General features: G+C 36.7%; 1 protein-coding gene across 2 annotated transcripts in view; it reads right to left on the bottom strand.

Annotated features, from left to right (window-relative positions):
* Positions 1-5160: 5160 nt before the first annotated feature.
* The window catches only part of TMEFF2 (transmembrane protein with EGF like and two follistatin like domains 2), a 235552-nt gene continuing 216048 nt past the window's right edge, over positions 5161-24664 (bottom strand). Inside the window, exons 8-10 of one of the 2 annotated variants that reach the window (XM_019662343.1) lie at positions 11890-12013; positions 9885-10043; positions 5161-6581 (exon numbers count right to left, since the gene is read on the bottom strand). In XM_019662343.1, the coding sequence (XP_019517888.1) occupies positions 6569-6581; positions 9885-10043; positions 11890-12013 (296 nt within the window). In that variant the 3' untranslated portion in view covers positions 5161-6568. The remainder of the gene's footprint in view (positions 6582-9884; positions 10044-11889; positions 12014-24664) is intronic. The other variant, XM_019662342.1, reaches the window with a different exon arrangement.

Raw genomic sequence — 24664 nt, 5'->3', positions numbered from 1 at the left:
TCACAGTAGCTTATGACAGCCCACTGCAGCTTCACTGCAACCTATGCCGTCGCCGGCAACTCATGGCAGCCCAGCTCAAGCTGTTGTTCACCATCTTAGCTGTAGAGGGTACAGCGTCACTGGCCCTCATGTGGGATCCGAACCAGGGCCCTGCTGCTCAGAACTGGCATCCCAAGCCAACTCCTAACCAACGCACCACTCGGCCAGCCCAATAAGTACATTTCTTAATGTCATTGTCATTGTTATTTAATGCGACCCTAATTACACTAACTCCCAGTTCTGAACCAAATCAAATGCCTTGATTAATATCAATGAATGGCTTTTTACTCATACCATACAAGGCAGGGAAGGAGAGTCCCCATTTGGGAAACAAATCAGCTCAGAGATGAGCACCCTCATGAACCGAGTTTAACTTAAGGGCGAATTGTTAGAGGAATGACAGCTTTGGCACACATACTATGTAGGCATGTGATGCTGATGGTTAAATGGTCAACCCCTTTCTACCCCAGGGATCAGAGAGAGGCTTCCACAGGGTGAGAGGAGAAACAAAACATCCTTCTGGTGAGTAGAGGTAAAGCTGTTTTAGCATGTCTGGACCCAGGTAGTGAGGCACAGGGACAATTAAGGAGAAACTCTGTCAATGGCACCTCCATGTCTTATGGGTAAACTTTGGATAGCTGCAGACTGCGAGACTGAGAATACCTTGTAAGTAGTATGGGAGATGGTGAAAAATTAATGACATGGGAGAATGAAAGATAAAGATGTGAACAGGTAATTTAGAGATCCACAGCTCAACTCTCTTTGAATGTCTCACCGATGCCTCACCAAAGGAGGTTGAAATTTGCACAAGAAACACACTGTACATAGGTATAGTTTGATAAATTATGCTTAAGTGGCTATGAAACTTTGTGATTATTCTTTAGTGAGAATTTGGTCTATTAAAAATTATTTTATTTCCTTATGAAAACCTCAACATACATTCACAGAAATATCTGAAAGGATATACACAAACACCATGGTGTTTATCTCTTGATGTGGGATTATTTTATGTTTCTGGCTTGTCCATATTTTCTAATTTTACTAGTTAAACAAGTGTTATTTATATATTTATTACTAATTTGATGTGCTATGGTGACAATTTGGGACATTATTCTGTGTTTGTAATTATAGTTGGACTCATCGAAAGGCCTTTGTTTTCAAGGCTTATGTCCATGGAGGAGAATTAAGCTGTCTTGTGGCAAAGGCTACAACAAAAGATGGAAGCTTCATGAGGTGAAGGGGAAAAGTGGTTAGGATCTTGAGAAGGGAAGAAAGTCCAGAAAGGGGAGATACTCACAGAGAGAAAGTTCAAAGAGCTTCCTCAAAATGCACCCTGCATAATGGATTGACTGTGTGGGTCCTCTGAGCTGCTACCTTACGAGAGCACTGGGGAAAGAATACCACTGATGGATCAGGAAGACTGGAAGGTTTCGCAATGGCAATGAGGTCACTAGGAGTAGAAAGCCAGGACTTGCTCCTGTCCCCTTTTCCCTCTCCCTCATAATACCTGATTTTGGATGCCTCATTAATGTTGAGTTAGATTCTTGTGTTGGATTAAATTTGGTTTGGAAAAATAAACATATTATTTTTTTTCACTTCTAACATGACGCAAGAGAAATAATGCAAATTAATTAAAAAGTTAAAAGTAAACAAAAAAAAATCTAAATTAAAATAACTCATTTAGTATTACTGGAGATAGATACCAATCAAGGTCACATTTCCAGAGTAAATTGCCCAGTATAATTTTGTTCACAGTGGGGCTGGAAGGAAGCCTAAATATGAGTGGGTAGACTGCATATCACATATATCTTCCTGTTGTTGATTTCAAAGGGCCATGCTCATTTGTATATTTCTGCATTGGTTATAAAAAAAATCATTATTTTCTATAGTCCTTCATCTTTCTTGTAATATGGATGCTCATATAAAGTTATCAATTCATTGAATGAAAAGGTTTTTGTTATTGATATCAAAACAATTTTGTTACACATAGAATTAATGACATGATTAATTATATAAGTAAAATATTTGCAGTAATTGAGGAACAGTAATAGTTGGTGCAGGTGCTGCATGGCTTTGGAAAAGGGAAGTAGCATCTGAAGATAAACATTAGTAGAGAGCCTAACATGACTTTGAGATAATCTCTATCATATTTCAATAGTCTGTACTGACGTCTCCTCAAGGATTCATAAAAGTAAAGAATTTGGTACTGAAAAGCCCCTGCAATATTGACTCACTCATCCTGTGCCTAGAAACACACAAGAGATTTAAGGGTATATGCTTTTTCAGGACAGACCTCTTTTAAAATGAAAGAATGATCCCTTCCTCTTGTTCAGATATGAAATCAGTGGATCCATTTGAAAAAAAATTAGAGGAGCTGTATTGCTTCTTAACTCTATACTGCCTGATTTTCCAGAACCAGCTCTCTTATCTCCAAAGATATGTGAGACACTCCTTTGAATAAGCATGATTGATGGTTCATCTAACTCTGACCACATGATTCCTATTATGCTTTATTTAGCTGATGAAATATGGCTTACTCTTCTTATTTACTTCTACAACAAATATATATTATATCCCTAAAATTTTCCATATATTAAAAGTTTATTCTGTGCATGCCATTGTTCTAAGCACATGGATTGTCTTATTTCTCACAAAAACCATATTGGGTGTGGGGAAGACATTTTTCTTTTGATTTTAAATATGAGGTATAAAGAAATTCAGCAACCTGTCCAAGGTTAAATAGTCAGGTGGAGCTTAGACTGGGACCCACTGCTGTTTTGCTTTAGAGGCCAAGTTTTAAATACTATGCTCTCCTTGGAGGGACAGTAACCACCCAGTCACCCTGAATCACCTCATTTCATTTTTAGTTCTTTGAATAGAACTTTTCTTTCTAGTTTTACTTTTTTGCAGTTGTTTTTGTGCATTGTTTGATTAATCCTCACTTCTGCCTACTGTGCTAGAATGTAAACCTGAGAGCAGAGACCTGTTATCCACTTCACTGCTATATAACAGACCTAGAATAGTGTCTGGTGTGATGTAGGCACCCAATAGATGTTTGTTGAATAAATGGAAACAACTGGCAAGGCAGTGATTTTCTGCCTTCTCTTTGCTCCCAGGCTAAGAGAAAGGCAGGCTTGCACGGACAATTAAGAAAGAACATGGAAAATACCATAACAGAATTAGGAAGACTGCCAAGGGAGTCATGGAGTCATCACCGTTAAGCTGTTATTTGTTCTGGGTATTGTGGAAAGAAGAAAGGTGGGACGAGAGCATGAGGAGTGGACAGAATCTCAGAAGCAAGAAGTTGGAGTTTGGGTGGAGAATAATGAATTCAACCTGTATATGTCACTGTGAAGAGCTTATCTACCCAACTGGGAGGAGATTCCTCCTATAGAGACCCTAAGCACCCTGAACTGAACCTTTGTTACCTTTTTTTTAAATATAATTTTAAATTTACCTCTGCCTGTGAGACCTCTGATGCAAGGAACTAGGATGATCTGATAGAGTTCCTTTTAGGCCCGGACTCTGTCTTGTTCATCTCTGCCTTCTCATAGTTTACTATGCTTCTGGTAGTTGGTGGTCCTCAGTACGAATATAATGTATAATAAATGTATAATGAATCAATGGTTAAATAAATGAATGAATGAGTGAATGACATGACTTCATAGTAGTTTATTTGGAAAGAGTTTTGAATTTAAATTGAGGACAAGCAGTGAAAATAGTGAATAGGGTCTTAGATAGCAATAATAAAATGTAGTGTCTGGTTTTTGAATATCTAAATCTTGGAATTACAGAGATAGAAGTGATATGAAAACTGAGACCCCAGATGTGAAATGACTTGGTCATGGTTCCATAGCAAATCGGTGGTCCAAGTAAGGCCTGAATTTAGAGATCATGGCTCTCTGTTAAATTTGCTTTCTCCAAGTTCGACTATATTCTGTGCTGGTCAGATCACAACTGTGGTAGACTGTGCAATTCAGCTCTACACTTAAATATATTAACAAAGTAGAGCTTTTCTAAAGAAGGGTGATGCTGATACAGAGGCTAGGGGGATGTGGAAGCCATATTACATGAAGATCAGATGAGGATATTAAGGATGTTTCAGCTGGAGAAGAAAATATGTACTTGCAAAGGGGCCGTGGGGCGAGTGGAAAAACATGGCATCTGTCATAATAGTTTAAAATACATAAATCATTATTCCTTTGCTACAGAGAGGAAAAAATAGGAGCCATGGGTGGAAACCATAAAGAAGTCAATTTCAATTCAATATGAGAAAAAAATAGTCTCAAAATTAAAGTTGTCCAAGACTGGAATTCCAAATTATAAGAAATATGCAAGTAGAGGCTGGATGATTCTCTGTAAGGACGAGATTGTGAGTTCTTTTATATAGAGATTATGTTTCATTTTTATTTCCCTAGGATCTTGAATAGTGCCTGGCACACAGTACATGCTCACTTAAAATTTCTTATTGCACCTTTTAAAAGGGATTCTTTCATGAAGTGGGTGAGCATGGAGGTGGATAGGAATGTACTGTATTAATAAATCCAAGGGATTTTCTGACACTTAGGCTTAAGATTCTCTGATAAAAAATCATGCAAAATAATACATAAGTATTTAACAAAGCAAGTCATTTCATACTTACAAGTAAAAGTCAGTGAAATTGTTTCTTTTAAGCTCTGCTAAGCCCTGTGATGTTCCATTTCTGCACTTCCTTTAGGAGAAAGAAGGGTTTGTATGCCACAACTCCTGAATTACAAAGGAGATCAGGGCTAATAACATTTCTGCACCTGTTAACCAAACTAAAATTCCACGCAGACATTTAAATAGAGTTTGTTTTGTACAAGAGGCATAGGACTGATTTATGGAAACACTTGAGTGGTGGTTATGCCAGTAGATTCACACTTTTCAGTATAATGACTAACCTAGAAAACCAGGTTTTACACAGAGTCAAAAATCCTCTTTTGGTTGTCCTATCTTTGTGTTTTAGCAAATATCTTAAACATCACTTAAGGAACCTCATTTTTACTGAGTATTTTATATTCAGAATGTGTTGATTTGATACTTGTCTGCTTTTTTTTTTTGACACAGGAGTGTTATTTCTTCTAGTCCATGTAGAGGTCATTTGAAGGAGACAAAAAATCTTTATTTAGATTTACTATATTAGCCACAGAAAGCTATGAAGAACTAAATAATAAAAAGGCAATTATTTGATTTGCTATTTTGATGTTACTCTTTGAGAATTTTCAGTTAATTTTTTTCCAGACAAAGTGGCCCTATCTATTTGTATGATCAAAAATCCATCAGCTTCCCACTAAGCTCTTTCAGATGTTATGGTACTCATTTTTCTTTCTATTTCATCATATAAATATGCTTAAAACATATTTCTCTGTTTTATAAAGTATTACCATCATCTTAGTTCCATTTCAAATAATGGTGCTACATTAGCCATAAAGCTATTCATGAGGTATTTGGTTGTGATTCCAACTTCTTTTTAAAGAACTATATACTATAAATATAGCAAGGTGCTTCTGAGAATTCGTGATTTTGGTTTTTCACATTTAATGATGTTATCAAATTTTTCCCTTAGTAGTTAATTCTGCTCACCTAAATGGAATAGATTTTGTGCTCTGTGTATTCCTAAAATGTAACTTGTTCAGGACCCTTCAGATATATATAGTTAACTGGGAGATTCTAAGATGCTTCCTAAATAAAAACCAATATCTTCTTTCTCTCTCCTGTATGGGTTATAAAACAGTTTCCTTTCCTTTCTTCTTTGATTTAATTTATATGCCACAGGTTTTTCTGCTCTGGGGATGAAAATGGAGGACCATGGAAGAAAGTTGATGAAATAGAGATGATTCAAAGATCTGAAATATTTTATCCTCACTCGATATAAACTAAATTATTTTTTTCTCTTTTTCAATAACCATCATTTCCCTTGATCTTGAAATCACTCAAAACCTAGCCACTGAATCCTATATAAACTAATGTTCTGTCTCAAGATGTGGAGAAAAATGAAATACTGGTATCTGCACAGATTGTACTAGCTTGATTATATTTACAGTTATGAGATACAGCAAATTTAAGAATGCCAACTTTTTCTCATCACTGAGTATTTATTATATATAACAAATACATGGGAAAGAAAAAACTATATTGTGTGATATAAATAGTTTATTTACATTACAGAAAAAACATCAAGACAATGTATACTATTTCAAATATATCCATACATAATCAAATATAGCTGTAGTACATGTTTTCATTGGTGTAGATTACCACAAATGCAAGGCAACATGTGTAGATCTCTTTTCTTATTCTTTTGTCTATAATACCGTACGTGTAGTCCAAGCTCTCGGTAGTCCGGCCACTGTGCAACATGCTCCCTTTAGATTAACCTTGTGGACGCTCTTGTTGTGTTGTCTGAACTGTAGTGCCCTGTATTTTGCTTCTGTCTGTGAATTCTGTTGCTTCTGGGGCACTTCCTAGAAGGTTGGAAAGTTTACAGATCTTAGTCCAGTGCTATCACCTAAAGTTGGGTCCTATAATCACAGAGTGAAGTTGTGGATTAAGCAAGTTATGAAAATATTTCAGACTAAAGAATTTATTGTTAGTACTAGCCGAGTTCCAGTTATCTTTAAGCATCTGTTGAGGAAAATTGAAGAACAGAGGCGGAAGTTGAAGGGAATACATTTATCTAGTCCTCAATGGTTTACTCGTTAAAGCACAAAGAATGACTAAGCATAATGCACTCAAGTAAGTCGTGAGTCCATCTAATCTCACTTTAAAGGTCTTCAACAATTTTATATTTTAAATGTCCTAAGGATGAATGTTATATTGCCATTTCAGTGCTACAAGTTTAAATCCCATCAAACCAGAGAATCAGCCATCTGTTATTATCTGATATGTAATGGAAACAGATATTATTTTGGTCCAGCCTAATATCATTTTTCTACACTAGCACTATAAGCTAAGGACATAAATTGGTACCAATTATTTAGCTTCTATAAAAAGCTAATATTCCATCAAATTATCTGAGAAGCACTGATCTAGTATACTTTCTCTTGTAATAAAAGAATGTTTTGATGATGCAAATAAGAACAACAACATAAAGTTCATAAAAATCCATTATAATAGGCTGTGGGGTATCAGAGAATATATAAATAAAATATATAGTATGTACATATATTCATAGATACGTTGTTTTTTGGGGGGAGGGTAGATCTGTCAAAATGAACATGGAGCTGGAAGTCACATTTTAAGTAAATTGGAGCTGGAGATAAAAAGATTGAAAATTCATCTTCTCACAGGGCAACTCTTCATTGCAGAACATGTCTCTAGATCTTTATATTTTTTATAACACATGTTGTCTTTAGGAGAAGGGCAGGTGTTTGACTAAAACAGTAAAAATGATGGCAAGAAATCAGAAAAAATAAAGCGGGAAGAGAAGAAAAGAAAGAAGAGGGAAGTAGAAAAGAGGAGAATACACATGATGAAGAGATTAAAAGAAAATTCCAGAGAATAAGGGGACTTCTGCTTGGTATAATTTTGCAAATCTTTTGGCAAACAGATATTTTGGAATAGGTCTTGACAGACATGTGTGGCCAAGTCACCAGGAAGGAAAGGCCTGGTGGGGGGAATGGCCTAGTTGGAAAGTCTGGGTTTTGAGCAGAATGTTTTCAAGTGAATGAAATGAATCCACACTGGGAACACTGTGGTTTGTTGACTAGTATGACTCCTAGAAAGACTTTGGAAGGCTTGGATGTCCTGGGGCAGATTTAGAAAATGCATTACTATAATGCAAATTTAGCTTATGGCTATTTCTCATCCTCAAAAGTAAATGGAAGATGGATTTTGTTTCATTTTAACATGGACAATGATAATGACCATATGCCTTGAAAAAATGACTTGCTATAATGTGGAGCTCAGTTTAGGTTGCCTTGAGCATCAGAATACACAGCACCATGACCACTCAAGGGGCAGTAAGGGCAGCGGGTAAGAGAACAGTCTCTGATATTAGGCAGACCTCCATTTCGGCCCTTAATGCTCAGCTGTGTAAACTCAGCAATTTGCTAACTTAACTCAGAGCCCCTATTTTAAAAATGAGGATAAATGTTCCTTCTTCATAATGTTATTAAATGCACGTGTGTATACACATATACAATATATATATAAACACATATACACACACAATTCTAGGTGAGGTAAGAACCCTACGTATTCCAGTTGTTTTTATTATGCATGGGAATGGAACTGTGATTAATAAGAGACTTGAAAACATCTGCTAAAGTACTTAAAATTTTGCATTTTTGTCAGCACATGAAGTAGCAAATCCAATTGTCATGAGATTAGATCTAGTAAACATGAATTTTGTTTTTCATGTGCTGATATTGCTAAGATATTAGAAGGCTCAGCATCCTCAGAGTAATATGGTACCATTTCCTGCGTTTTAGACGCTTTTCTATTTTTTCTTTTATATTCAGTGTTTTTGGTTTCTTGAGTCATCTTTATGTTCCCCAGAACCTATTTTAATATAATCCATTGACTCACTTGGCATCTAAATGTGCGAGTTGAGTTGATGAACTCAACTTGGCTGAGAGCAGCACAAAGCTCCAGTCGATGATCTTCCCTTAAGCCTTTAGGCCAGGCAAGGATTTATGAACCATATTTTGTCTTTTTCAAGAGCAAATGCCACACTTGTCCTCAAAGAAGGTAGTAAAATACAGAGACTGAAGATGTAGTATGCCTTTATTTTCCAAAGATATCAAACCTTCATTTCCTTCTCTTGAAAATAATTTTTTTAGGAAACATTCTGATTTATGGTAGAGCTGTATAAATTGAGTGAAAGTCTAAATGCCTCTGAATTTGGCAAAACTCTTGCAAACTTTCTTAGAATTTTTTCTCAAGGACAGTGAAATCAGATTCAAAAAAAGTATCTTCAATAATATTTCTGGATAGACAGGGCATAGATAATATGCGTTTGGTTTAGAATCTAAGTCTTGGTTACCATGAATTTACATGCTAATGAAGTTAAGCAAGTACCTGGGTTCACTTATTTACCAAGCCCAATGTCAGGCATCACTAATTAATCATGGTTTCCCTTCCTGTTGAAACTGGATGAGATCTCTGTATCTCTCTCAACCTAGCTCTATAGGAAACAATTACTATTTGGTTGTCCTGTGTGTTATATAAAATATAAAATGTGATATTTACTGTGTGTTCCCACGCATTGAAGGTTTTCATGTACTATAACAGAATTTTACCTCATTGTATTTTTCTTTGAATTTTGTGATTAAAAGCTATTTTGTTAATTTAAGATAAAATTGTATTTGTTTTTTTATATCAAATATGTTAAAAATGATTGTATCTGAGAGTTACACTTGGAAATCTATGTCATAAATGAAATATACAATTTAATACTTTTCTAGACTGTGTATAATATCTATTCTGACCTCATTTGGCATACTAATCTGGTTAAGGAAACACTGGTAATTTATATAATCTGTTAATAGTTTGAATGAAGACTGATTTTTTTATAGTTAAAAGAGAAGAGCATATTTATGCAAAGATTGGCATTATACATTAGAGGGGGGAAAGACGTTTGCTTAGAAAAAAATAATCCTCATCATAATGTAAATATTAGGAAAATAATTTGTACCACTCAGCATGAAAATCAATTGTCTTTCCATTTGGCTACTCAAATGCTATTATGCTGAAGAACTAGGGCTCCAGAGACTGGATGGCTGCAGAGTCCATGAAGAGACTCATAATTAGAATGACCTGATTAAGACCAGGGGGAACAACCTATCCCTTTACTTGGGTGGCCATTGAGCACAGTGACTGACCTTGTGATGCAGAGGACCACCACACAGATGACAGCGATCTGAATTGTTCCAATCACAGCTGCAATTAAGACGTATTGAAATCGTACGGGACCAGGAACAACATAGAGTACACTGTAGTCCTTTTTTTCACAGTGTTGTCCAGTATAACCAGCATCACACCTGGAAGAAATTATAGTGTCCGGTTAATTGAAGCTCTTAGGCTCATTTTTACAGTTGGCCTACAGGCATTTATCTTTCTTGTGAAAGTAGGGCTTTTTGTTTCCCTCTCTAAAAAAAAAATGCTACTTGTAGACAGGAGTTCTCAACTACTTATTTTCAACAATATTCTCTTTATGTTTTTTGGTTTCAAAGGCATGTGGTTTCTTTTTATACTAACAATAAGAGATTCTGAAGATAGGAGGGTTGGTAGATAATTTGAGATGATAAAATAGACAATAGATGTCTAGGGATAATTGTTCTTTTTTATAGGTTTTTTTCAGGTGAGCTTTACCTTTTACCTAACTCGTTCTTCCACCAACCTGAGTCAATATGACTACTTGAAAGAAAGGTTCCTTTCTGATAGCATGGGAATAAAAAACAGGGCTATTTATTTATTTTTGGACAAAGCATTCTCTGTGCTACTGTTAAAATACATGTTGAAAAATGTTAGGGCCAGAGATACAATAGTGATTTTTTTAATGTGCTGGTCATAAAGTTGTCTGTTTATATTAGAGAGTTAAATTTCAGTAGAAAAAAGGAATTATGATGTAGGCAATATAGTTCTGAGAAACAAGCTCATGTGCTATTCATCTGAAAATGAACACTGCAGCTCACTCAACCCGCATCAGAAAGCTCAGGTAGACAATGTGTGCTAAAATTAGCATTTGACAGTGAAATAAGGAAACAGCTCACATAAAAACAGTACAAATGGGGATCGACTTGTCATTGACTTTGTGCAACTATTTTACTACTTCACATTGAATTTCTCCTAACTAGATCCTGGGACCTTTCCTGTCTGCCTCAGAAGGGTTTAATAGTGGCAACTCTGCAGAGAATGACAGGTCAGCAGGAGCAACCTTTCAGCTACGTAGGATTCACTCTGCCTGGCTTCACTTGAAGGAAAGTGCTAGTGTATTCAGTGAAGGAAAACATGAAAAGAAGACAGCTCCAGTTCTTGAGGAGAGAGGGGTCAGGGAGGAGGAAGAAGAGGAGAGGGGAAGAGAGAGAAGCGAAGAGGAAAAGGCAGACAGAAACTCCTTTCACTGTACAGCAATACACAACTATTTCATCATATGTCACTTGTATATTCCTTTAATAAAAATACATTTGTTTTTTTCACTTTGGCTTTACTGTCTCTGAAATAATTATGTTCTTGCCATTACTATTCATCAGAAATGTATATTTATTAACTAAATCCAGACAAGCAATTTCTTTGTGTCTCAACTGAGTTTGAATTTGTAGAGGTATAGCTAATAATTTCACTATATAAGGTTTGTGGATAGCAGATCCACAGAAAAGAACGTGTGCCTAGCAAAACAAAGATTGATGATATTTATTATAAGGCCTGGAGGGCTTTGGGAACGATGACCTCGCAAAAGCAATTGTGTCATCTTATGAACAGTAAGGTCTCATCCATTCATTTGCTTGAGAAATATTTATTAAGCACCTGATATGTGCCAAGTGCTGTTCTAGGTCCATGGGAAAGAGTGGCGACTCAGAAAGAGGAGGCTGAGTCTTTATGGAGCCCGTAATGCCCAAATTACAATTAAAAATTCTATGAAAAGGATATATATATAATGAAGTGTTACATAGTACTTAGTGCATAAGGCACACACATTTTGTGGTATGCTAGTGTGTGTGTGTGTGTGTGTGTGTGTGTGTGTGTGTGTGCAGGAGAGGCAGAGAAAAGTTTTGCTGTTGATCACTCGTTCAGGCAGAATGCCATTCAATTCTCTATAAATATCCAGAATTTGGTTTCCACATTTTTACTTTATACATTTTAGAAGTTAAAGAGTGAACACATTACCTGCAAGATGGCTCCTGCATATTGATAGAATGTTCGCACTTCCCATGCATGCAGAAGCCATTATAATGTTCCGGACAAGGTATGTGGTGTTCTCTGGCGCTTTCTTCCAATTTGTTAGCATTCTCTGTGAATACAGACAAAAGCAAGCACCCTGTAAATACCTTCTTAGCCTGGTAAGATCAACCAGTACATTAAGAAGCGAAGCTACAGTAGGCAAAAATATTTAAAAGGGCAGGAACTAAAAGGCCATGCTTCAGAAGAAACGGGGAGAAAGAACTGAAAGAGACATTTTTACAATTGTATTTAGAGATGAAACTACAAAATTACCCAGTGCTTTTCATGCTTTTATGCAATTTCCTACATCTTTAACAGCTAGTAATGTGTCTATGAGTTGTCAGACAGCTTTAATTTTTCTTGTGTAGAGACTGTACATTGATCATCAAATAATTCAAGAAGAAATATCCTATTTTTTGAATTTCAAAGCCCAGCATAATGTCCCTAAAAGTAAATTGCTGCAGTACCTTGATACCTCCTCAATGTGGGAGCTTAAAAGTTAAAATATTGCCCTGTTCAATGGTTAAACAGACGTTTTCCAAAACCAAATGCAAATTTCAACAAATGTATTCTTTCAGGCTTTTTTCATCGACTGTGAACATGAATTTTACTAGCACCCATACGTTTTCTTATTGCCAAAATAAAGCTATTGAAAGAGCAAATGTTATTCAGAATGACTTATGTAGGTGCTAACACGGTACATACTGACTGCTATAGCGTATTCTAATGCATAATATTTGGCCAATGTTAACAATGTTATGTGAAACTTAAACTTATGATAAAGAAAAAACTTGTGTTTTTCTTTGTCATTAACAAGTTATATTTGCTTTCTCATGTTTCTATAAAGATATTAACATATTTTTCTGACGTTTGTTAACCCAAATATTTTTATATTTGTGATGTCATCTCTAAGCGGTCTTTTGATTCTTTTTATGTTCAACTTATAACACAAAGTTTTGCCTATTTTGAGTCCCTTCTATAGTCTGAGCCCTGACATACTTTAAAATTCTTGCCCAGACACATGAGAAATATAACTCTCTTGATGTCAACTTAAAGGCAATTTTTAACACCGTAGTAATTGGTCAGCAGTAATGAAAGATTGAGAATGAAAGAATGAATTACAATTTTTATAAGCTAGATTATTTCCTATTATTTTCACATGAGAATATAGTTGTTTTTTTTTCCTGACAGTCATCAATGATGAGTTTATTTAGCAGGAGAAAAAAATATACCTTTTGTATTAGTGAATTAGACAAATGTATTATTTATGGTTAAGCAGAACTGTAAAATATGTATACATTTTAAGATCTCAGTGTCATCTGCAAAAAATTAAGGTTTGAAATAAATTAAGTATGTTAAATGATTTCTAGTGTAGAGATATTTACATACATTGGCATGATGGGTAATATTTCAAATTACTACCCATCATGCACTACCCATTATGTACTATTAATGCATAATCAAATCAGTCAAGAATTTACAATAAGTATGCTAGAGAGACTGGAGATGGCATTTAAATAATTAATTTGTTCTATATCTGTGTTTCTATCTATATAGGTGGTCTTTTGTTTGCATTATAATAGTTCTACTTTGATAATTGCCATGAAACTGAAGGAACCACTTCCATGGAAACAGTAAGCATATACAGAATTTTCTCTTTTGGTTCCTCCCATTCTTCCAAGCTACTTTGGAATTTTGTGTCATGGTGTTTAGGGTAGCAATTTGCACCTCAGTTAAGCAGGCACCCAATTGAAATGGATTGTGTTGAGAGAAATATCCAATATGGGGATATGTGGCTAAAATGGAAGTGGGGCAGTCATGGTATTTAGATGCACCTAGAGATGGCTTGTAGTCATTCATGAATCCATGGAGCAGACTGCACTCATTCTGTGCGACGGCCAGGGGCTGCAAGTGAAAGCAGTCAAACATACACCTGCTATTTAAGGGTGACTGTAGCAGTGGGGTTTACTGGCCCCACTGCTGAGGTAATGAGCCAGCAGTGATTTTCACTCTTATTTCTGGATTTCTTCCCCATACCAAACTTTTCAACATTTCTATTTAATGTTCAGTGTTCGTTAGCAACCCATCAGCGCTTCTGCATACCTGCATTCAGGGGAATTTTCTGTAACTTCCCCATATTTCAGTTACATACTGAGATTTCAGTTATAGTATTTTTTATTAGGGCAATTTTTCTTTCTGTCAGTTGCAAAAGAAGATCAAGAATTTTCTTAACTCAAAATCCTTTTTTTAAGGCTATTTTATTTTTAACTTATCCCTCATCCCATACTGTTTGTTTCTGGATTTGTACTACATCCACAATTATCAACTGAAGACAAAGGGCAAAACAAGAGCTTGTTTGAGTTAGCCTGTTTGTTGCCTTAGTGTGGTTAAAAACTGGATATTTTCACCAAGTTCATTATGTAGACAGGGTGATCACATCGGAGGGGAATTGTTTCCATCATAAAATCTGCTAATTAGTTTACACCATTCCTTATAAGCTTATAAGCTCTATTTGTGGGATACTGTCAAACAGGAAAGTAGAGCAATTGAAAATAAATGAGTAGAAGAAATGATCCCTGGGCAAGAAAACGAGGAATCATCAATATATGTCAACAAATTTATAGTCAATCCAACCAAGTAAACCAGTTGATTGAAAACCTGAATATATAACCACTTCTAGTAATGCAATAGACATATTTTAGAAATGAAATTTAAGTATATTAAGAAAAGTAGAGACACAGAAATCTAATATTCCAACCATAGTGTATGGACCATAGTGAGTATTTGTAATCCTGATGTTTATGCATAGGTATTCAAGCAATAATAAAGCATTTAAAGATTTGAAATTATATAAACATGATACAGTGGAAATCTGTATGTTCCCTCCAGTGGCTGATGATTTCAACATCAATTTCTCTGTACTCCATTTAAAAAAGAATGTTTAACGTAAGGGTCATGCTCTTTCTGCTAAGAGTGATAGTGACAATGATAGAAACTCTTCTTACCTTTGTTTAAAATCCTTGACCAGTTTCCTGTTAAATGTTTACAAATGGTTTGTTCTAAAAGAGGTCTCTGCTCTTTTAAGAAACCATTTCTGGGATAATCTCAGTTACTTGCAGCAGACCTAATCGGGCTGCATGCCCATTGCTAATCAGCACTCCAGTCGAGAATTAGAGAAGCAAGGTGCTCTGAAGCATTGCTAAACATATTGTTTCTATCCTGGTGCTCGCAGGGAAAGAGATAGGGGGAGCCAGAGACAGAGGGAATGGCAATTACCGTTAGTATGGCCTCACGTTACCACAAGTCAAGTCAAGTATGTGGACAAAAAAGGGCTGAGCCCTTTAGAGGCAGTTTAGAGACTTAAATCAGAACAGTCCAGGGTGGGTTGCATGTATAGGTAAGTGTGTTTACCATTAGCTCTGCTTTTTTCTCCCCCAAAAGCTGGAAACACGATGTCGTTCAGAGAATTAATCTATCAAAGCAACACATAATGGATCAAAGTAGAACTATGACAGTGTAAAATTGGACTAAACCTAGCCATATGTCTGAAGAAAGAACGTTTCCCTTTGGACAATGGTTACAGTCAGACAAAAGAAGCATCTGAAAGTCAAATCAAGTTACATATTCAAGCGTTCTCCAGGGTGGTGTGCCTGAGAAGCCAACCTGAACTAGCAAATCCAGAGTCTCCATTGCAGAGACGGATGCACTAGACTGTCAGGGTCTAATGCTATTAAATATTCGCTCAGTGAAACTATTTCTTTTGTTCTGATGCTCTGCTCTCTAAACAGTCTTAAAATAATTTGATGTCTATGTGGCCTATAAATTGGGAATGGCTTTGACAGTGCCATTTGACTACCTTATCCATTGGCCAGTTATATTTTTGTTTGACTGAATTCATTGGTTCTGAATGTGCATTTATTTTTTGGGGGGACAAGTCAGCTTCTTCAGCCCACTCAGTTCTGAGGTTTTGTTAAAACTAAATTTCTGCACCTAAAGGCTAGAGGACCGGACCATATCCATGGGGCATTGCAGTCAGGGAGGCCTTTCGAGGGCTGATTAGATGATGTTTCTCCAGATATACACCTACTTTGCTTTATTCTAGCCTTTCTTTTAAATATATACCAATCTCTTATTTAGGCCACTGATTCTGCAGTAGGCATCTGATTCTCTGTAAGGATTTTAGAGTAAGTTGGGAAGATCCTAACTAGAGGTAACATCAAGGATTTAGTGGATGTTTTAGGGAAGCAGATTTCTACTGCACATTTTTAAACAACTGGATTTATTCAATAAGGGAATGAGTTGGATAGTGAAGTAGAGAGTTTCTGGTGGAGTTGAAAAGGACCTGTGTTACTATTTCTCAGGGATGTTTTAGAATGTTACCATATGGTAGACTAGATCATTTCAGACCTTTGGGTTCTTTGAACTCTAAGAGTAATATTTATTTCTATTGCTAATACTTATAATAAATTACTAATAAGTATTAACTAATATTTATTAGTCAAATATTATTTTTGATTCTTGGAAAAAGAAGTGGAGATGTAGGGACATTATTCAGATATATTAAACAAAGGAAATCACTTTGCCTTAACTATCAGGACATTTTTAAAATATCTAAAATATTAACTATGTTATAATTCAGACACTCTAGCATGAAGTGATGGTCACTGTGTATTGTCTTCCTTATGGGGAATAATATGATTGTGGATCTAAATTCAATTTTTAACATCATGCTTTAACATCACAAATTATCTTGACAAGCACATGCATCTGAGAAGTAGTTTGGTTTATTATCTTTTCCAATATCTTCTCCTGTGGGCACACAAAATGTGCCACTTTTCTAGCAAACTAAACTTTTCCTTGAATATCTTTATACGATGCTTCTATTTTTCATATTTAATAACAATACAAGGAAACTTCAGCACTGAAATATTTGTATACTTGCATACCTGTTGTGATTACTTGAGTTTACTCTTCTATTTACTGCCATATCTCCAAAGCAATTTGAAAATAATTTTCCTTAAGCAACTAGGAAAAGGAAAACCATCTTTCTTCCCATTATATTTATAATGTGCCTGGGACAGAAACAAATTCTGAATTTAGAAGTAAAGTCATGATTGTCCCTGCTGTTGATTAGAGTTGGCTTCAAAGAAGACATAATTCTTATGGTTTCCTCTCCTTATCAGGTATAAACATACGAGGTGGCAGTAAAACCTCCTATCTAGCTTGAATTGCAATCAAAGTTTTTTAAAGACCAGAAAAGCATTCCTACTGAATGGGTGTTCTGAATGTAATGCTATATGAGTTCCTGCAAGTTAACAAATTCCATAATAGCCTCACCTGCTGTCATATTATAGTTTCTGCAAGGCACAGGTGAGTAGATGAGAAGAGCCTCTTCTTGTTTAAGCCTCTAGCACAGACTCAAATGAGAATACTAGAGTGACAGCTAGCACAAGGGACATGGTGGCATTTAAAGACACAGGTGATCCTTAAGTTTTGTAAAGAGCAGAGACCCAATCACAACACTTTTAGTTACTTAATCTCTGTTAAAGATTTTGAAAAATAACTTCAAAACAGAGGCTGAGTCCTTCAAACGCTACAAATTCAACATTTCTTTTGTAAGTTGAACATTATCCTATTTTTCCCCCCAGAACAGTAATTTAATTAAAACTATTTGATCCAAAACTCTGCTAATTAGGCCGAGGTATGGCTTGAGTGTAAGATGGATAGGGATAGAGAGAAATTCTTTCTTATCCCACCATTGATCAGGCACTAATATAAGATGTGAAATGTGATTATCCTTATCACCACTTGCATATATAAATATTCTTGTTGGACACAAAATTAAAATAAAGTGGAAGAAAACTAATTTTCATGTTTCTACATTCTCAAGCAAGGCCTTAATGACATTTTTCAAGAACTGCTTGAATGTAAATTAGAAAAAGTACCAGCATCTGAAATAGACATAGTAATTTGGGGACTGGAGTGATTAAAATGCAACAATACTGGATGATTATTTGCCTGGGCTTTTATTATCTCAGTTTCTACTGGTTATATTTTTACATAGATAAAAGCTGAGAAATCTGTGAAATCTTGGGAGAGAAACTTATATGTAACATTTTAACTTATGGCATCGAAATACAATTATTATAATTCAAGAATTTGGCATAACAAGGCTCATACAGATTTAGTTAGAAATTCTAGACTCCTAAGGGAAAAACAATATTCTTTTTCATTTATTATTAAGAGAAAAATAAGCAGGTCTTTAGCCTTTTGCTCTATCCTGTGACTGAGCAATACTCTGCCCAGCTTCAGATGGCAGAGCCCTCAAAAAGTGATGAGCGAGGCTATTGGGAGAAACTGTACTTTACCTCTAATGGTCCTTTTCAAACTTCACCATTCAGTCAAAAGCCTATTAACTCTCAGCAAGTGGCTAACTCCTATAGGTTTAGAGGATTTAGCTTGAAGACCTTTTAAAACTATAGTGTTTTGTGGAACTTTAGATGCCTTTGACAACATTTTGTAAATATCAGGCCTTGGGAAAAGGAAGGGATCTATGGTTCATTAGCCTCTCGGGAGTCCGGAGCTGGAGTTGCCTTAAGCTTATCTAGGGCAATTTGCTTCAGCTCTCCACACTGAGCTTTTGCGGCAGCAACACTCTCCCCCCTTGCAAGCTTCTCTTAGAAAACAAAGTTTACAATACACCTTAGAAAGAGAAAAAAATTATGGGAAGCCATTTTATGCCAAGAATATTCCCCCATCCTCCTTTCGTCTTGAACCAAATTAATGCATTACTGGCCAAATTTATTTGCCTAGTGGCTAATCTGGGCATTCTTTCTTAGTGAGCTTATTTGGTGACAATGCTGAAAATGACAACCCGAGTGACAGAGGGTTCACGTCCTGTCCACTTTTGCCTTCTGGGCTATGTGATCAAGCTATTGTCCCTTTCATAGGCTGAATGTGCAGAAATGAATAAAGATAAACCTTCTCAGGTGACACATTGGTTTTCCTCTGTGACCCTGAAGTTGCTGGCCAGCAGAGAGTGAGATGGATTTAGGTTGAAACATTCACTGAAATACACAGAAATAAAGATTTTAATAATGTAGATAGGACAAAAAAAACCCTGGCTTTCAGTAATTTGTTATATGCATATTTATTGAGTACCCATGTGTCTGGCACTGTGCTATGTACTGTATATAATATGCTATATCTATTGGTTGTCTCCCCATTATTTAGCCTGTCTTCTAAACACAGCCAAGAAAACAGATTCTCAAGTCAAGATGATAAACATATCTATAACTACTTGAGAATCTACAATGTGCCCTACATTGTTTTAATACCTAACATGATAGAAATGTATTCCTTATTACAGCCCTTCAAGGTAAATTTATAAAATTCCCTTTTTGTATAAATGAGGAAACTGAAGCTCAAATAGATTTTATTACTTTTCTTACAAATGTACAAAATTGATAAGCAGAACTGGGGTCAAAGCCAGGACTCTTCCCAGTGTAACATGCAGACCATGCAGTTAAGAACTTATTAAAACACAAGACAACATCTGGCCTCCATATTTTATTTATTGTTTGCCCTTTATGACTCCTGACTATTCCATTTGAATCCTATTGCTGCTCTGAAAATGAATCCTTTTCTTTTCTCTTCCTTCTACCCTGGGAGAGATGTCTTGTCTAAGGCCAGGTCATTATGAATCCCAACTCCTCCATCCTCTTCAAGGGCTCTCTTGTCAAATATCTCTTTTCTCTCCTGTGTTTTCAGTTCTCCTTCTCTCTTTGCACCTTGCCATCAGCATTTAAAAGTTTTGAATGTGTTTCTTTCTTCCATTCACTCTTGACCCCACCACCTTCTGGTTACCCTTTCAGAGAAATAAGACCAAGGTCAACCAACAGCATCTTTGTTGCTAAAGGAGTAAGTAGTCCATTCTCAGACCTCAACTGTCCCAATCGCTCCGTAATTCGATACAGCTAACACTTCCTCCCTTTGAAGCCTTCTCTTCCTGGGCTTCCATATCACCTCTTCTTATTTTTCTGGTTGCTCCTTCAGAGTCTACTTTGTAGGCTCCTCTTTTGCAACAAATTCACTAAATGTTGATGATTTCCTAAAGTTCTTCTCTTTTTACACTTTATTTTATTTATTTTAAAAAAATTTTATTGTTAGTTTCAGGTGTACAGAACAACGCAATAGTTATCCTTTTCACCCTCACAAAGTAACAGCCCACCTCCCCCATCTACTGCCCTCCCACCCCCGATATCATGCTTATCTATTACAATTCCATTGACTCCATTCCCACTCTCTACTGCATGTCCCGTGACTATATGTATATATAATTATAGTTGACATACAATATTATTCAACAGCAGCTTCAGGAATACAGTGCGGTGGTCAGGCCTCTACACCGACTATGAAGTGGTCTCCATAACAAGACATGATCTTTTTACACTTTAAACATTCTCCCTGAGGGAGGTCATATTCACTCAAGGCTTCTACCACCTAAATGCCTCCGATTCTAAATTCTGATTAGTCAACCTAGATCACCTTTTTTTTAAAAAAATATTTATTTATTTATTTTTTTATTGGGGAATTGGGGAAGGGGAACAGACAAGTTGCTGTCCTTTTGTTCTTCAGTCTAGTTGTGGAGGACGTTGCTTCACTGGCCCAAGTTGGCACCTTCATTGTGCTCTTCCCGGGCGAGGCAGATCATTTACCGGCTTCTGAACGGCTGCTTACTGCGGCTGCTGGCCATTCACGCTGGCTGCTGGCTACACACGGTAGCCCATGGCAACCCACTGCAGCAGGCGACTCATGGCAGCTCAGCTCCAGGTTGAGCTGTTGTTCAGCATCTTAGCTGTAGAGGGCAGTGTCACTGGCCCTCATATGTGGGATCCAAACCGGGGCCCTCTGGCATCCCAAGCGAGTTCTTAACCATCGCGCCACTCGGCTGGTCCCTAGATCACCTTTTCATTGGTTTCCTATCTCTGTGTCAAATTGTCTAGTGTCTCTCAGGCACCTCAAACTCAGCGGCCTCTTCTCCCACTTTCTGCCCCGTATTATCCCAAACATATTCACCCTCTTATTGACTCAACTAGAAATCTCAGTTTCACTTTCAAATTCTAATTGAGTAAATCAAGTCTTATGATTTCTACTTCTTAAATACCTACCTTTTTTTTTTCATTTCTCTACATGTCTACTGCTACTCACTTAGATCAAACCACCACTACCTCTTAGCTAGCTCCAATCTTCTCCCCTCCAATCAATTTTCCGCTAGAGCCACAGATACCTTTCTAGAAGAAAAATATGAATGCATCATGACCTGTTCAAAAAAGCCCAAAGAAAGAATTTTTGTTACTCTTTATTACTCCTCCAGTGAGTTAAATTTTGAGATTACTTAGAAGGCCATTCAGAATCTGGTCTCAGCTTCTTCGTTCTCACCTCTTGTAATTCTTTGGCATCTTCCTACACTCGTATGATATTTCTCTGCCATTTGGCACTTGCCCTATGCTCTTCCCTTTGACAAAAATGCTCATTTTCCCCATTTGATCATCTACCTAACTCCTACTCATCATCAGTTCTCATCATTGGCTTTATTTCCTCTATGATGTTCTCCCTTGCCCACCCTGTTTGGGCTCACTGCAACTCTTACCTAAAACCACACCTATCTCTGAGCACTTTCTGGCACCAAGTTTTCTTTGTTGTTTACTTGTCTGTGTGACACATTAGTTCAGAAACTCCTTTTTAAAGTCAAGCACCGTACCTGCCTAATTTACTTATTTCTTACTGTTGCTGTCTCGGCACCTAGCACAGAAAAGATGATGAACTCATGGTTTTGAAAATAAAAGGATGTTTCCCCATTGACATAGTTGCCCAGCATGGAGAAGCTGCCAGAACAATATCCAGAAGTTATATCAGTAGGAAAAGGATCTTAACATTGTGTTGTAGGAACAACTTTTTGTAGGGCGAGGGAAGCATCAGGAAGTAACTGAGGGGAGAGTGGGAAGTGCCTTATGAAAGAATGTCTGCTGGAGAGGTACTAGACCTATACCTACAGACCCTGCAGGAGCGGACCCAGGGAAAGAGATGTGGTTCCATCTTGCTATAGGTTTCTCATGGGGCTAATAGAGAAATGAGTAGATCATCTAGTTTTTAAAGTAATAGCCCTTTTATTAACCAAGGAGGTGTGAGGATAAAAGGAAGGCTTTATAACCACCCTATTTCAAGATTGAAGGCTATGAGAAATTTAGTTCTTCTAGGTGGGAAAACTGATATCTGTATGCATGTCATGCCTCAAAAAATTCACACTGGAACCATGTATAGCCAATTCTGAATTCATAGATTCTAATTTGGCCATTCATACTGTGTCTACGGTATTGTCCAGAAGTTAGAAAAGTTGGTTTAGCTTTTTCAGGGCAACAAGGAAGGAAGCTTTTACTTTAAACAAATAAATAAAACACAACACAGGCAAATGCATTTCAAAATAGAAACTAGGATTATGAATGAATAAAACATTTTCCTTAGTCTGCTTCTGAATACAACCATGCATTTACTCTCATATTTAAAAATAATAGATGATAAACATCAAAACTATAAATGCAGATATACTTGATGATATTGCAAGGACTAAGGCTAGCAATCACCTTGGTTTCCTACACAGCACTCTAAAAAGAATTGGAGATCTTTTATAGTTTTTAAAACTAAGAAACAAAAGTATAGCTTTTACTCTTCCACAGACTTTCACGAATAGAGTCTCAAAAATGAGAAAAGACACTAGGAGTAATATAAAATTCTCTATGAAAATGGCTTTAAAACTGGGCTTCTGAAAAAAATATAAAGTAGTAAATAAGTCCCATAAAATTTGTGGTATAAGCACTTCCAATAATTAGAAATGTTATATATAATTTAAGTGGAATATTTAAGTTTAATGTTTAATTCTAAGCATTAATAAACTGCCTAGCCTTGAACTTGTAGACAGCCACAACGGGGGATATTATGCAATGCTAGATGCCTGAGCAAATTTATAAGCACAGAAACTTAGTATTTATGTGTTACAGAATCTTAGATGATACTCTTTATGCTCTGGTACCGTCACAGAAGTGTGTGTGTATACACCTGTGTGAGTTTTGTATAAACATAATTCTATGCTCTCTTACAAACGGCAACATTTAATGAGATACATAAGTGGGTTAGTATCCTAAAATTCCTCTCTTAAGAACAGCGTTGGTTGTTTTCGGGAAGACCAAACTTAACTGCTTGTCAAAAATAGATTTTCAGGGTTTGGATGGACCTGATCAACTGAGTCAGAATTACCAGCTGAGGGGCCTGAAGTCTGTCTTTTTCAAAAGTACCCCAGGCAATTCTGACACTTAGATATTTGGATCCCACCACTGTTGAGCTCACTATTTCTCCTCATCTCTTTTTGTCTCTGGCCCTCTAATTCTAGTTTTTCCACTAGCTGGATCCTACTTCCTTCTCTTGGTAACAACCCTAGAGAGGCACCATCTTTCTGGTCCCAGGTCTATCCCAGCTCCTTCTCTGTAAAGTACTGATCTCAGCCAGCTGTTTCATGTCCAGAAGTGTGCGAGCAATGGTTTGCCCCATGCTGCTCTTCCCACTCCCACCTTGGATGCAAGGGGAAGTCATCAGGGGCCTTCCACTATCAAGCCTTGCATGATCTCGGTAGTCAGCCGGAATAATTCACTTCATTTTAAAATGTCTTGCCTCTTTTGAGGACACTTAAAGAATAAGCCATGTTCCTGTAACAAATGCCAAAATCTGTGAGAGACTTCTAAATGATGTCAAATCTCAGGTATCTTGTGACCAACTTTTGCCAATCTTCAGGCTTCTTTAATGGCTCAGTTAGATAACTAACAGAATAGCAACAAGAACTCCCTGTGTTAAAGCAAATGAAGCATTCTCTTGGCTATAGGAACAAATAACACAGCTGAGAAAAGATGCAGATTATACCAATGATTATGACTGGTTCAATTTCCAAGTGGGAATAAAGGAGCACTGGTCCATGGGTGATATCCTTACAAGTTCAGCGAGCTTGTAGAAAAGATAAAGTCCTAAGAGAAATGATAGGGGCAGGAAAGAAGACAAATAGAGAGAGGAAAAGAAATGGAAGCAAACTCACTACTTGTGACATTGTGACAATTTGGAGGGAAGATGTTACAACAAATAGCAGGTGTTGACAACACAAGAGAAGGGGCAGCAGGGAGGGACATCTCTTCAGTGTCACAGGGCAGGATAAACAGGCATCTGAGCTTCTAAGTTGCAGGCCTTCAGGACAATGGCCATCCTTTCTAGACCAGAGTTTCCCAAGGGGAGCTGTCGATGCATTGCTACTGCTGGAGCAGGCTACATGGACAAAGGGGTTTTATGGTCAAATAAGTTTGGGAAAGATTAAATTAAACCAAGTTATATGGGTTTCTTTACTGCTGGTTTTCTGAGTCCTTATAAGGCTAATCTGCATCGTGAGATGCCAAGAAAAAACATTACTTTATGAAGTGTTCTTAAACTCATTTGTCTAGCGAATCTCACTCTTCTTTTTTGGAACATGTCATGGGGCTCGCCCAATAGATTCCATTTTGGGAAACACTGCATTAGACCACAACATCTCCAAAATTTTCACACCACCACACATAGAAAATGATAATATTTGGTTTTACATAAAAAGAGAAGACAGCCAGCCTGGGGTCTCTAGCCACCCAAGCCA

This window comes from Hipposideros armiger, unplaced genomic scaffold (genome assembly GCF_001890085.2).
Source record: "Hipposideros armiger isolate ML-2016 unplaced genomic scaffold, ASM189008v1 scaffold_372, whole genome shotgun sequence".
NCBI classification, from domain to species: Eukaryota; Metazoa; Chordata; class Mammalia; order Chiroptera; family Hipposideridae; genus Hipposideros; species Hipposideros armiger.
The sequence above is the reverse complement of the archived record's forward strand: the minus strand, read 5'-3'. Positions and strand labels throughout refer to the sequence as shown.